A 13,824-nucleotide genomic window follows, 5' to 3' on the forward strand; every position below is an offset into this window, starting at 1 on the left:
TGTCTATAATAATCTATCAAGTTTCTGTTTTTATTTTTCATAATTTACTAGGTCATATAATAGAAATCCTGTATTCAGTCATCTGGTTTAGACTGGAAAATGGAGTTTTAAAATCCCCTCAAGAGATAAATTTTTGCATAACTAAGCATTATGCTGTATGATGTTTATCTTGTCTACTGACCTTTCTTGTTGAAAGAGTAATAAGAGAAACCCTTCAACATTGGCTTTTTCAAAATTTCATCATTATTTACCTCTTTGAAAGGAAAATGCAAAATGTATTTTTCACAATGTTCTTTAGATTGTAGACATGAAATTAGAAATCATAAAACAATGTTTGGGACTCATTTACAATGATACACTTAATCTGTAAATAAATACAAAGACAACAACAGATAGCAAAATGTTGTAGGAGACTGTTGTTCATTTCCCAACTGCCCAGCAGCTCAGACCCGAAATAACCACACAAAAACTGTATTAATTCAATCACTGCTTGGCCCATTAGCTCTAGCTTCTTACTGGCTAACTCTTACATCTTAATTTAACCCATTGCCATTAATTTGTTTATCACCACGTGGCTGTAGCTTAGTGGCAAGGTTCTGCGTCTGTCTCTGGCGAGGCTACATGGCTTCTCCCTGACTTCTTTCAGCATTCAGTTTTGTTTTCCCTGCTTAGCTCTGTTCTGCCCTGCTATAGGTTCAAAGCAGTTTCATTAATAACCAGTGGTATTCACAGCAAACAGAGGGGAATCCCACATCAAACAAAATGCAAATTAATATAATTATTTGGCATGACAATTTATGTTTCTATTTCATTGTAGAAATAAAATGGCCTTAGGTACAATTTTATTTTTATATGTGTTTCACTGTTCTAACTGCAGTGATAATAAATGCTGCAAGCGGCTGTTTTCATCAGTAATGTTCAAGATAGCATTAATGACCTCAGGGCTTGTTGGATCTCAGGATAATGGGATCTCATACCTAACCAAAACACTTGCTAGCAAGCATTCCTCAAATATCAGTTTTAATGAGATGTTTCATTTACTGAAAGATAGGGCTAGTATTATACTATTATTGAAGTCTCTACTAAATGGTTTTCTAAAGTGAGAACAGAAAGTATCATTGAATATTAATAGCCATATATACTGCAAGTGAATGTCTGCAAGGTTTCCTACAAAGAAGGGATTTGTATGGGTGTGCATGGATTCAGGACACCTGTGGTACTGGCTCTTTTGAGTCTACCAGGTCTACGTTGCCCAGTGCATTTTGTGTTGTAAGTTTTATTGGTATGGTTTTACTCTATACATACTGTGTGTAAAGTGTGCCACAAGGACATTTGACCTGAATGAGCTTTTCACACAGCTGTAAAAATAGTAGTGAAAGCTTTGTATTGTTTTTGGAGATGGTGGCTACTCAGGATCCAGAATATTTATCATTGTTGATAGATTATCTTTGGAATGAAAATGGGTATGTAACTCATAGACTCTGTGTGTGTGCGTGTGCGTGTGTGTGTGGTTTTTCGAGACAGGGTTTGTCTGTAGCTTTGAAGCCTATTCTGGAACTAGCCTTTGTAGGCCAGGCTGGCCTCGAACTCACAGAGATCCACCTGTCTCTGCCTCCCGAGTGCTGGGATTAAAGGCATGAGCTACCACTGCCCAGCTACTTTTCTCTTCTTTGTGACCTCTTGTATGGGAAACCATCTACCAAATATAATTTTCTGGTACTACCTCGGGGTCCAGAATAAAACAAAACAGTTAAACAGCCCCTCTTAGAGTAATGAGAGACACTAACAACTATAGACAGATTGGTGTGCATCTTCAAGGGTGCAGAGGGTATGAGAACACATGGAACAGACCCCAGTTATCTGAAGGGGAGGACTTGAGATCACATGTGGAAGGGGTCTTTGAATAGGATCTTGAAGGGTGAGACGCAGAGGAGAGGTGGGTTTAACTAGGCAGAGAGAGGAACTAAAACTCTTCGCCCAAACCAACATACTGATGCCTCTAACAGTGTTGTCTCTTTACTTTTCTTGAATTCCCTTCATATTTGAGTAGAGTTAAGTTAAATGGCTGAAGTCTAAGAAGAAGGAAAATACTCTTTTAATTTATTGTTACTATTTATGTGTATGAAGGAGTGAACGTGGTGGAGAAGACAACTTTTGGAGTTGATCTTTTTCTTTCCATCTTTTATATGGGTTTTGAAAATTGAGCTCAGGTCAGCAGGTTGTGTGGCAAGTACCCCATTGAGCCATCTCAATGATCAAAATAAAACTTTGTTAGTCTGTTAAGATAATAGACAGTGTGCTGATTGCAGTAGCAACCTTTTGAAGCAACTGTTCAAGAAAAAACATGATGTTCCTGAGTTAAGAGTTTAGCTGTCATATTTGTTCAGGGTCTCCAGACAACATACCTTTTTCTAGTAGAGCAGGACTCTTGATTCTCTTGGCAGTGGCATGTGACAACATGTCCAAAGTGCTACCAACCAGTAAAGCCCACTTGAGCTTTGGTTGATGTCTAGGGCTTTACTGAGGATCAGTCGCCAGCTATTGTATTAGTGAGACTGTTCATTGCTTGACAAAGTATCTGAGAGTCAAGCATTACCCTCCTTTGTCCTTAATGACTCTCCCTCTCTCCCTCCCCCTCCCTGTTTTTTCTCATTTTACTCTTTCCAGATCTTCAGAACATAGGACAGTAATACCCACATTCAGGGTAGCCTCCCACACACACCTCTACCCCAAATCTTCCCTGGAAATGCCCTCAGAGGTGTGCTTTACAAATCTCGTAGTAGTTCTCAACCCAGTCAGGTTGTTGATCCAGATTAACTATCACTGTCTATAGGTTTATGGTCTGCATAGCAGCTGAGCTAAGGACCTACTGCCTCCATCCCAACAAACAAAAATAGGTCTCTTCTCTGAATCACATTGTTAGTGCAAACTATCTGGTCAAATTGGCACTATGTGACCCAAAGCCTTACTTGTAGAGAAACATTCTTATCGGAGAGTATATCCCAGAGGCTCAGCACTCACATCCAGTCAAGGACGGTTACTCTTGGGATTATGCTGGCCTGCTAAATAAACTTTGCTGCACAGCACACTAGCCATTTAGGAAGACAGCTTTCTTCTGGCCTGCTGTCTGCCTAGCTACTCCCTTTCTAGATATAATAAACCTCCCTGGTCTCATCATTGTTGACCATTCTTCCTAACTGGACTTTTCCCTTGGCAGTGAGTAATTGGATCACTTACTGTGTTGTTCATTCAGCAAGCAGTTGAATGCTGCTGTCAGGCATAAGGCTCCGTGGTGAATTTTCAGATGGGTATGAGTCTCTGGCCTCAAAGAACTTATGTTTTTCTTAGAGGAGGAAATAATAAAAGCATTTTTGGTAAGCTGTATTACTTTGGGAGGCACTTAATGTCACTAGAGGATACCGGTGTGTATATGGGAAAATGCTGACGACAACAGATACGTCCATAAAGGGATCATTCCTAGAGCTGAGCCACAAAAATTTAATAGGTGTAGAGGGCATGTAGCTCATTTGCCCATGTGGCTGGAATAGTCTCACCCATAGTTAGAAGATACATGTCTTGGGATTTGCACAAGAGTGAGTAGAAAACCTGTGGCTCAATATGAATCTATTTCTATTCATTGCCATGAATCTACTGAAAAAGCATTTCTAGGCTGTATTGAGTTTGTGGCAATACTTTTAGACATTGCTTCCCAATCACTTGTGAGGGAGGGGTGGGAGGTGGGTATATGTGGATGTCTAATTTAGGGCTAGGAACAAGTATAATTGTACCTTGTTTGAAATGGAAGGGCAAATTCTTGCCTTATCTAGAAGAAATTTTGTATAATTCTTTTCTAGGAAGCAGATGGGGGGTGGTAAAAGTCTAGGTTGAAAGTTCATTAAATTACCTTGGCTTCTATTTTATGTGATTCTTGGACATTCTAAGAGTAATATGTTTGCTATTTGAGTAGTACATAAATTGTGTTATAATAGATCAAAAATATACTAATAGTTGTAATGTTGAACTTTTAAACTGAACCTTGGAATTCTTTTTCCTAATAAATTTTTTTCTCTTTCTCCAGCATTACAGTGTTTCTGCCACCTCTGTACAAAAGACAATTTTACCTGTGAGACGGATGGCCTCTGTTTTGTCTCAGTCACAGAGACCACAGATAAAGTTATACACAACAGTATGTGTATAGCGGAAGTCGACCTAATTCCTCGAGACAGGCCGTTTGTTTGTGCACCATCTTCAAAAACAGGTGCTGTTACGACAACATATTGCTGCAATCAGGACCACTGCAATAAAATAGAACTCCCCACCACAGGTAAGTTGTTATATTAGCACCCCTCCCTCCCTTCCTCCAAGATGCTAAAAGGAAAGCTAGACTGTCACAAGTGTTCACAGAAGTCATTAAGCTCGTCTTGTTGAAGGTAGAAGCAGAAAGTGACCTGCCCACAGTTGTAGAATTAGGAGTAGCCAGGGTCCTGACTGTTGGAGAAAGCAGTTCTAGGAAGCTCACTGAGGTCTGCTATGCCTGCAAGGGTAGCCTCTTCAAAGTGAACTCTAGAATCTCATAGGGCAGCATGTCCTTAGGGTTTCCCCTACCTTGCCCCCAGAGTGAATTTCTTGTTCCTTGTACGATGTACCTACATCTTAAGGGCAGTCCAGTAAACAGCCTTTTACTGGATGGGCAGAAGTCAAGTGCACTAAGCAGTCTAGATGTTTTCATTTTGTAATTTTTTATGTAATTTAAAAACCTGTATGATGTCATTTGAAACCATGTATTTAATACTTTTTTAAAGGTCCTGAAAGGGCTAGAAAGATGACTCAGCAGTTAAGAGTACTTGTTCCTCCTCCAGAGGACCCAGATTCAATTTCTAGCACTCCTATGGTACCTCACAACTGTCTGTGATTCCAGTTCAAGGGATCTGGTGCCCATTTCTGACCTCCTCAAGCATGTTATGTTTCTGGTGCATAGACATGTAGGCAGAACACCCATGCACATAAAATAATAGTACTTGGTCCTGACATAGCCAGTAATTTTAACTTTAAGATTCTGAATTACATAAAAATTTGCCACTTTCTCTAAATCCTAGATTTTTATTTTAATAGTCAAAGGAATATAAAATGGGAGAAAAACTATATTAATGCTAGCAGGATTAGTGAAAGGGCGAATACCAGAAGAAAAGGAAGGAAGGAAGAAGGTAAAGGCATGGTGATAAACACCTTTATTCCCAGAACTCAGGGGACAGAGGCAAGAAGAACTTTCTGAGTTTGAGGCTAGCCAGGGCTGCATAGTAAGACCTGGTAGGTAGGTCAGTTGGTCTGTCCGTCCGTCCGTCCGTCCGTCCGTCCGTCCGTCTGTCTGTCTGTCTGTCTGTTTCTTTCTCTCTCTCCCCCTCCCTCTCCCCTTCCCCCTCGTGTGTATGTATAATCAGACATTGAATTTGCATCTTGATTTTTAGACATAATAAGCCCTACAGCTACAAGAATACTTTTACTTTAAAAAAAATTCTGTATTGATGTTGTCACTTTTGTTTAAGAGTCCCTTGTGATACCGTTAGAGACAGACCTCCACATCTGGGGGGTGCGTGTGTGTGTGTGTGTGTGTGTGTGTGTGTGTGCGTGTGTATGTGTGAATGACACCAGACTGGTAAAAATCCTGTGCTAGCCTTCAATTTAAGAACTAGGGATGAGTTGCTACAAGAGCAATTGTTAGATTCTCTTTTTAGAAGCACCTGGTTCCAGTACTCAGGACCTCAGAACTCATGCTGACTAAAGTAGGAAGCACACCTGTAGCTCAGGAAAGAGGCCAGGCCTACCAGGCACAGAAGGGATGTAGCTTCCTCATAGTTTTAGCAAGCTAATGAAGCTCTCTGTGGTTAGACTCTGTGACTCTGCCAGCCTGTGGTTTCTTTGTGACGTTTATATAGGCATCTATAGTTATAATATGTCAAAGAAAATGACAATTCCTGAATTTCTTATTTCTATTATTTATACTTGAAATATTGAAGTGGAAATTTATAGAACCCTGTGGAGAAGTCACCTCATTTCTGGTTCCAGTTAGCAAGCAGCAAAAATGTAACAAAAGAAAAGATTCAGTGCTTCAAAAGATGTCACTAAAAGTCGCAAAAAGATTCAGTTGTTTGAAAAGATGTGACCTGGATGGTTAAGTTCGATTAGTGATAGCAGTGGATACTTGGGAAATATGGAGGGTTTGGAAAATGTGAGTGCCACCTACAGTATTTTTGTCCTTGTTGATGTTTGTTTCATTTGAGGACCTTTTTCAGAAAAGCAGTCCCCCAGCCTCGGTCCTGTGGAGCTGGCAGCTGTCATTGCTGGCCCAGTCTGCTTCGTCTGCATTGCACTTATGCTGATGGTCTACATCTGCCATAACCGCACGGTCATTCATCATCGCGTGCCAAATGAAGAGGACCCGTCACTAGACCGCCCTTTCATCTCAGAGGGCACCACCTTAAAAGATTTAATTTATGATATGACAACATCAGGATCTGGATCAGGTAATGCCAGTTTACCTTTTCTTAAGGTATCTTAGTGAATCACTTTTGCTAATTATTTTAATTAGCTGGTTGAGGCATCTGGTTTAATTTGCTAAAACTTTGGGATAGTGTGAATGCTATTCCAGATTTCAGCCTAATAAAGGTTGTTGAGCTTGTCTGTCTGACTGCATAGATTAATGTACATAAATTAGAGCTTGCTTTTACCATTGAAATAAATCAGTCACTTCCACAGTTGTTTAGACTTCAAAGTATCCTCTCCTACAGAATGGTACTTGGCTTTTTGTGAGCTTGGGAAGTAGAAAGTAGGAGACATTTTATTTTATTTCATTTCATTTTATTTTATTTTATTTTTTTGAGACAGTTTCTCTGTTCAGCTTTGGCTGGTCTTGGAACTCTCTCTGCAGGCTGGCCTCCACCTGCTCTCTCCCAAGTGCTGGGATTAAAGGCATGCACCACTCCTGCCCAGATAGAACACCATTCTTAAAAAGATAGAGTTGCCATTAAGAGATACAGTTACCATTCTGCAGTTCTGGGACTGTTCTGAAATTTGGAAGGTTATTTACCTTTTTAGTGATATGAAATTATTATTGTAATGCAAATTTGTGTGTGTGTGTGTGTGTCTGCCTCTGTCTGTCTGTCTGTCTCATGTACATGCCTGTCTACCTGCCTGTGAGCCACAGAGCACATGGGAGGTCAGAGGACAATTAGTAGTTAGTGCCTCTCCTTCCACCATATGAATCCCTGGGAACAAACTCAGGTTATCAGGCTTAGTGGCAAGTACCTTCATCCACTGAGTCAGTGGGCCAGTCCAGTTTATTGTCTATTTTTAAAATTAAACTATTGCATTCTTAGTAACTTTTTATATTTAAGAGAAAATTTAAAACAAAGAAATAAAAATAGGAATCCTATTAGTGAATGTACTATGACGTTTGCTTTCCTCAGTTTTGTTTTTAGTTTTTTGTGGACTCAGAAATAGACTGGCTGATTGCCAGAATCATCCTGAGATAGAATTTAGCTTAATAGTATTTTTTTTTTCGAGACAAGGTTTCTCCATAGCTTTTGGTTCCTGTCCTGGAACTAGCTCTTGTAGATCAGGCTGGCCTCGAACTCACAGAGATCCGCCTGCCTCTGCCTCCCAAGTGCTGGGATTAAAGGTGTGCGCCACCACCACCTGGCAATAATAGTTTTTTTTAAATCAAAGGAAATTGCGTTTTATTTTTTCTTGCTTGTATTTGGAAGAAGACTAAGAGAAGTGTGTCTACTTTACAATTTTGGAATTTGATGTGTGGCTAGCAGTCAACAGGTCTAGATTCTGACATAATCTCTATGACTTTGGTCGATCCATATTTCCTCTTTAGGCTTCTATTTCCTTATAGAAATACAGAACAGATACTTTTGGAAAAAATACTTAAAAGTGGTTTACTGAGATCTTGAATGTGTCATACTATACTTTAAAAACTATTGGTTGGTTTTAAATAAGGGCAAAATTTATGGCCATTATGAAGATTTTGAAATAAAAATCTGGCTGATTTTAAAATAAATGATAGTAGAAGAACATTAAAGCAGGATTTGTGACTGAGGAATAAATAGTATAACTCTGAAGACAAAACCACATTAATGTTGGCGCACATGTAATAATGTCTATTATAAGGAAATTAATACATATTGGTAAGTATGCATACCTTATCACTCATTTAAGTTCTTGAGGAAGCTGATTCTACAAAGACCTACTGTGGCCTTTGATAAAAATATGGCAATGAATACTCAGTAGTGTGTTCTTTTTCTGACTGTTAGAACACATGAAATCTCCTCACAAGGAATCCGGGTCCACAATAAGTAGGGAACAAAGTTGCCGAAAACCAGGGTGATTACAGACCAATTGCAATTAGTCTCTTGGATCTGTTCTCTTATTGCCGAACTTAGACCCAGGGAAATTACAGCAGCTCACTTTCACAAGCCCACTGGAAGGGTTCAAGGCATCACCATGCAGATGACAGCTGATTTCTAGCAGAGGTCTGTCTATTTGCCTTTGAAATGTAGCTGTATGAATTGGAGGGTGGAGTTATTCTCTCTTTCTACTTCCCTTGTGCGTCTGGGGCCACCAGGAGTTGTTCTGTTGTCTCAGAGCTTCCCCTTCCTTTCGGAGCTCTCCTTGCAAACTTACCTCCATCGTTCGCCAGCTCTGACTGTGCAGCTGACGTCGCCTGCTTGAGCTCGTCCATCCTTAAAGTCAAAGCTACGAGCAGTACGAGTCAGTGAATGACTGTGAAGTTCAAACGAGATTGGAGTGGGGGGTGTAGTGGGTGTGAAAGGACTTGGCAATTTGAGTTATGTCCAGATGACAGGTATTGGTCCCAATTGTAAACATGCTAAAGAACACTCACATAGGGCTTCAATTTACTACACTGTACAAGGGAAAAGCTTAGTTTAGGAACTCTTTGTGACGATGAGGATGTAATCAATATTCAAACACATGAGCCTATGCGGGCCATTCTTACTCAAACCACCACACGATTTTGTGTGCCTATAAATTATATAAATAAGTACTAATCTAGAACATGATAAAACACCAGGCATGGTGACATGAATGTTTATACTTCAAGCAGTGAGGAGGGCAGCAGCTTGGTTTGTTTAGTAAACTCCAGTGTGAAAAACATTCAAAAAATAAGGTGTCGTGCCTGAGGAGGTTGGTTTTTAGCCTTCACATTACGCACGTACACACAAATACACACTGCACACTCTCATGTACATACACTCAATAAAACATAGTTAAAACTAAAATAAAATGATAATTCCTTTAGAGTAAGACAAGGTCAACTAGTTAAAAAATACAACTACCTTGCTGGAGTAAGCTACTTTGTATCAGTGATTCTCAGCATGTGGGTCGCAACTCCTTTCAAGGGGTTGCCCAGGACCATTGGAAAATATCTATTTACATTATGATTCATAAAGTAGCAAAACTGTAATTATGAAGTAGCAATGAAAATAATTTTATGGTGGGGGGGGTCCCTACAACATGAGGAACTGTATTAAAGGGTTGCAGCAGTAGGAAGGTTGAGAACCAATGCATTTCCCATTCTTTCACCTACCAGTTCGGGTAGGTAGTCAGGTTCTAGCAAGTACATTCCTTGCCTTGAAATGGTTTCTGTGGATTTTTATTTTTTTAACTTTTTGAGACAGGATTTCTCTATGCAGCAGTTCTAGCTGTCCTGGCACTTGCTTCATAGACCAGGTTGGCCTCAAGCTCACAGAAATCCGCCTGCCTCTGCCTCCCCGAGCATTGGGGTTAAAGACGTGCACTGTGGCCACCTGACTTTTGTGGCATTTTTTAAATGATTTAATAAAAATTAGGTCAGCATTTACTTCTGTTAGATGTGTTCACATTCTTTTTCTTCTTCTATAAACAAAGCGTTTATTAGATTCATCTTTCTAAAATCAAATTTTGCAGTCATTTTGCATATTCATGGCTCTGTTTTCAGAATCTTTGCCCTACTCCCACCCCATTGGTCATCGTGGGACTTGTCTTTAGAACTATTTATCTTCTGGCGACAGCTTACCCTTTCTTCTACTTACATTCTCTTATATCCTCTCTCATTAATAAGACTGGTACCCAAAAGATACCTTGTTTATTTGCCTTTGCTGAATACCCCTATATAACCACTTTCTTCTTTCTCTTTTCTTTCATCCTATCCCTTAAAGGAAAAGTTCAGCTTCCTTCCCCAAATCTCTAGGCAGGTGTCTCTGGATTTTTTTTTTAACTATATTTACTATTGGTTTTCCCTTTTCATTTTTTGGAGTTGGGGAGGCAAATGTAGTCTGTTTTTCCAATAAGGTAAACGTTAAGGAGCAGTACCCACCTCTGTCTGCACTGCCTACTGTCACCTGTGAGGTGTGGGCTGTTGGTGATTTACACTGTACTTGTCTTTGTATTTAGGGTTACCACTGCTTGTTCAGAGGACAATTGCCAGGACCATCGTGTTACAAGAAAGCATTGGCAAAGGTCGGTTTGGAGAAGTTTGGCGAGGAAAGTGGCGGGGAGAAGAAGTTGCTGTGAAGATATTCTCTTCTAGGGAAGAGCGTTCGTGGTTCCGGGAGGCAGAGATTTATCAGACTGTCATGTTACGCCATGAAAACATCCTGGGATTTATAGCAGCAGACAACAAAGGTTACTGATGTTTCCTTTCTCATGTGCGCACCTGTGTGTATGCGTGCATGTGCATGTGTGTGCATGCATGCACACTTGTGTAGGGGTGCATGCATGTGGATGATGCTGGGTATCTCTACACTCATTCTCCACCTAATTTTTGAGATAGGGTCTCACTGAACCTGGAACATAGCTGTTTGTTTAGTCTGATCTGCTAGAAGTCTCGGGGATCTATCTGTCTGCCCAGCTCTGGGATTACAGGTCTGCACTACCACATCTGGATTTTACGTGGATGCTGGGAGTCATGTATGACAGGCATGTCACCAGTTGAGCCATCTCCCTAGTCCCATCTCCTTACTTTTAGTGGAATACAACAAAGTCTAGAAGAGCTTTGTTTTTACAGAGATGATTACTAAATAAACACTCTTGGATTTGATGAGAAATAGATATTTTTTTGTAAAGGTAATATTGATTAGGTCAAATACAATCTTTTAGAAATAGAACATTCTTAAGATTTTCTTCATGACAATATATTTTAAATATTTATTTTGTGTGCCACTGTACACATGTGGAAGTCAGAGGACTACTTGTTAGAGTCTTTTTTTCCGCCATGTGGGTTCCAGGGATTGAACTCAAGTTATTAGGATTGGATGGGCAGTAAGTATCTTTACCCACTGTGCCATCTTGCGGGCCCATGGTAGTATATTTCTAAATCTTTTATTGATTTGTAAAATAGAAAAAAGCTATAAAAATGCTGTATACTTTTATTATTTTAAAGTTGGCCATTAGTTGAGTATAGTTATAAAATAGAAGGAAAAAAAACTAAAAACAGGTGGTTTAGAATTTGAGATGAGTCCAATAAGACATCTCAGTATAGACCAGGCCCCTCACATACACCCAGTGCTATGGTTGATTGGACATCTCGGTATAGATCAGTCTGTCTGTCTGTCCCCACCTCCCCACCCCTGTCCAGTACTGGGGTTAGTAAGACATCTCTGTGTGGACTGCGCGCACACACACACACACACACACACACACACACACACACACACAGGTGCTGTGTTCAGTGTAGACCAGCTTCCCTCACTAATTCTCTAGTTTCGAACCCAGGGCCTTCCTTGTACATGTTAGACAAGTGCTTTACAATCCTGCTCTATCTCCATCTACAGTGGCCTTATTTTGGGGGAGAGTAAAAATAATTTGTCAGTGTATTCTTTTCTGACCTGTCAAGGATTAAATAATTCTTCAGTACTGTAAGGAAACTCAGATAAACCGAAGAGGTCTCTGCTGAATTGCCTTGTTGCTGGAGCCACATGAACACTATGGACAGTGCAGAGCCAGTGTAGGTGTGAAGGCCCGTGCTCAAGGGGCAAGGAAGCTACACCTGTGAAGTCAGAGTGAGGGGTGACTACCAGCAGCCACCTCAGACCCTGCTTCTGTGTCATGGCTTCAGTCAGGTAGTACCTTTATGCCACAGTTGCCCCTCCAACATTTGACCTAACTTTTAACATCCTAGCCCCAAATCTAAGTGTATTTCCTGCTTTCGTATTAAAAGCAAACAACAACAAAAACCACAACAATGACTATCATTTGTATCTTGGTGAGACCTGTAAGTAGGCTCTCCTTCCCTTTTTCTAATGTCAGGTGGTGCTATGAGGGGTTTTACAATTTCTTTTGGCATCTCTGTATTTTTTTTTGTTTATTTTAGCATGCATTAAATTTAGAGGCTGTATTAGTTTATGTCATTATTGGGGCAAAATGCCTGACAAAAACAACTTTGGGAAGGAAGGATTTTTTTTGTTGTTGTTGTTGATGGAGGGAGCAGCATGAAGGAGCCGGTCACATTGCATCTGCAGTCAGGAAATAGAGGGTGATGCCTGGCCCCCTTTTTCCTACTGATGCAGCCGTGGAACGGTAGTGCTGTCCATATTGGAGGGTGTCTCCTCACCTCATTTAAACCTCTCGAAAACCATCCTCACAGACAACACCTAGAGGTTTGTCTCTGAAACATCCTAAATACAATCACGTTAACAGTTAAGATTACACTACAGGCCAGGTGGTGGTGGCGCACACCTTTAATCTCAGCACTCGGAAGGCAGAGACAGGTGTATCTCAGTAAGGTTGAGGCCAGCCTGGTCTACAAGAGCTAGTTCCAGGACAGGCTCCAAAGCTACAGAGGAACCCTGTCTCGAAACAACAACAAAACACATAAGCAAAAAAGATTGCACTACAGAGGCCCATTCTGATTGGTTTTCATTGGTTTCCTCAACTTCTTAGGCTGTAACATGGGGAGGCTTATGGTGGTAGAAACAGTAATGGATAGTTAGCAGCGATTATCCTGACTGCTAACAAGTCAGTATTTAATTAAAAAACAGAAGTAAACTAAAGTAATTATCACAGTCTGACTGCCCTTTGCTCTCAGCTTTCTTCTATTTTGATTGCTTAGTTCACTCACCCAGTTCTCAAGACAGCATTTTTCTTATTGTATTTTTATAATTTTTGTTTATATTTTCTTTTGTTTTTTTAAGATTGCTTCATCTGGCTTTGAACTCATGATCTTCCTCATTCCATCCCCAGTGCTGAGATACAGTGTGTGTCAATACCAGCCTACTCCTATTTTTTACTATTTGCTTGTTTGCTCAATCTTACTCTTCTGGCTGATTTGTAAAAAGGGCACTTGAAACTAAAACCTCTTTTAGGCTCCATCAGGCATGGTCCTGGTTAGGACACACAGGTGCTAACTGCTGAACCTGTTGTGCCCTGAAGTGTCATTTATTCAAGCAACAGTCAGGTGGAGGCTGTCATCTGGTGGTCACGATGGGAACTAATTGACCCTACTGACTTTCTCTCATCCCTTTTTTCTTTATTAGGGCACAACCTATGCTTCTTACCTCAGTTTTCTTTTTCTTTATCTTCATCCTCTTGATTTGGTTAATTTTGCCTAGGCCAGCCTTAAACAGAACAACATAAAAAGATTTATTTTTAATTATATCTGTGTGTGGGTGTGTGTGTGACCAAAGAGGCCAAATGCATAAGTTGTCTTGGGGCTGGGTTCCAGGCATTTGTAAACTGCCCAGTAGGGTGCTGGGAATTGAACTCTGATCTCCTCAAAAGCAGTATGTGTTCTTAACTTCTGAGTCATCTCTCTAGTCCCTTGGG

At 40.3% G+C, this 13,824-nt stretch overlaps 1 protein-coding gene across 2 annotated transcripts in view; it reads left to right on the top strand.

Annotated features, from left to right (window-relative positions):
• Nucleotides 1–13,824, top strand: part of Tgfbr1 (transforming growth factor beta receptor 1) — a 49,062-nt gene that overhangs the window by 21,026 nt on the left and 14,212 nt on the right. The window contains exons 2-4 of one of the 2 annotated variants that reach the window (XM_038347415.2): nt 4,079–4,324; nt 6,279–6,521; nt 10,456–10,686. In XM_038347415.2, the coding sequence (XP_038203343.1) occupies nt 4,079–4,324; nt 6,279–6,521; nt 10,456–10,686 (720 nt within the window). The remainder of the gene's footprint in view (nt 1–4,078; nt 4,325–6,278; nt 6,522–10,455; nt 10,687–13,824) is intronic. The other variant, XM_038347416.2, reaches the window with a different exon arrangement.

Source organism: Arvicola amphibius, chromosome 11 (assembly GCF_903992535.2).
Source record: "Arvicola amphibius chromosome 11, mArvAmp1.2, whole genome shotgun sequence".
Lineage (NCBI taxonomy): Eukaryota > Metazoa > Chordata > Mammalia > Rodentia > Cricetidae > Arvicola > Arvicola amphibius.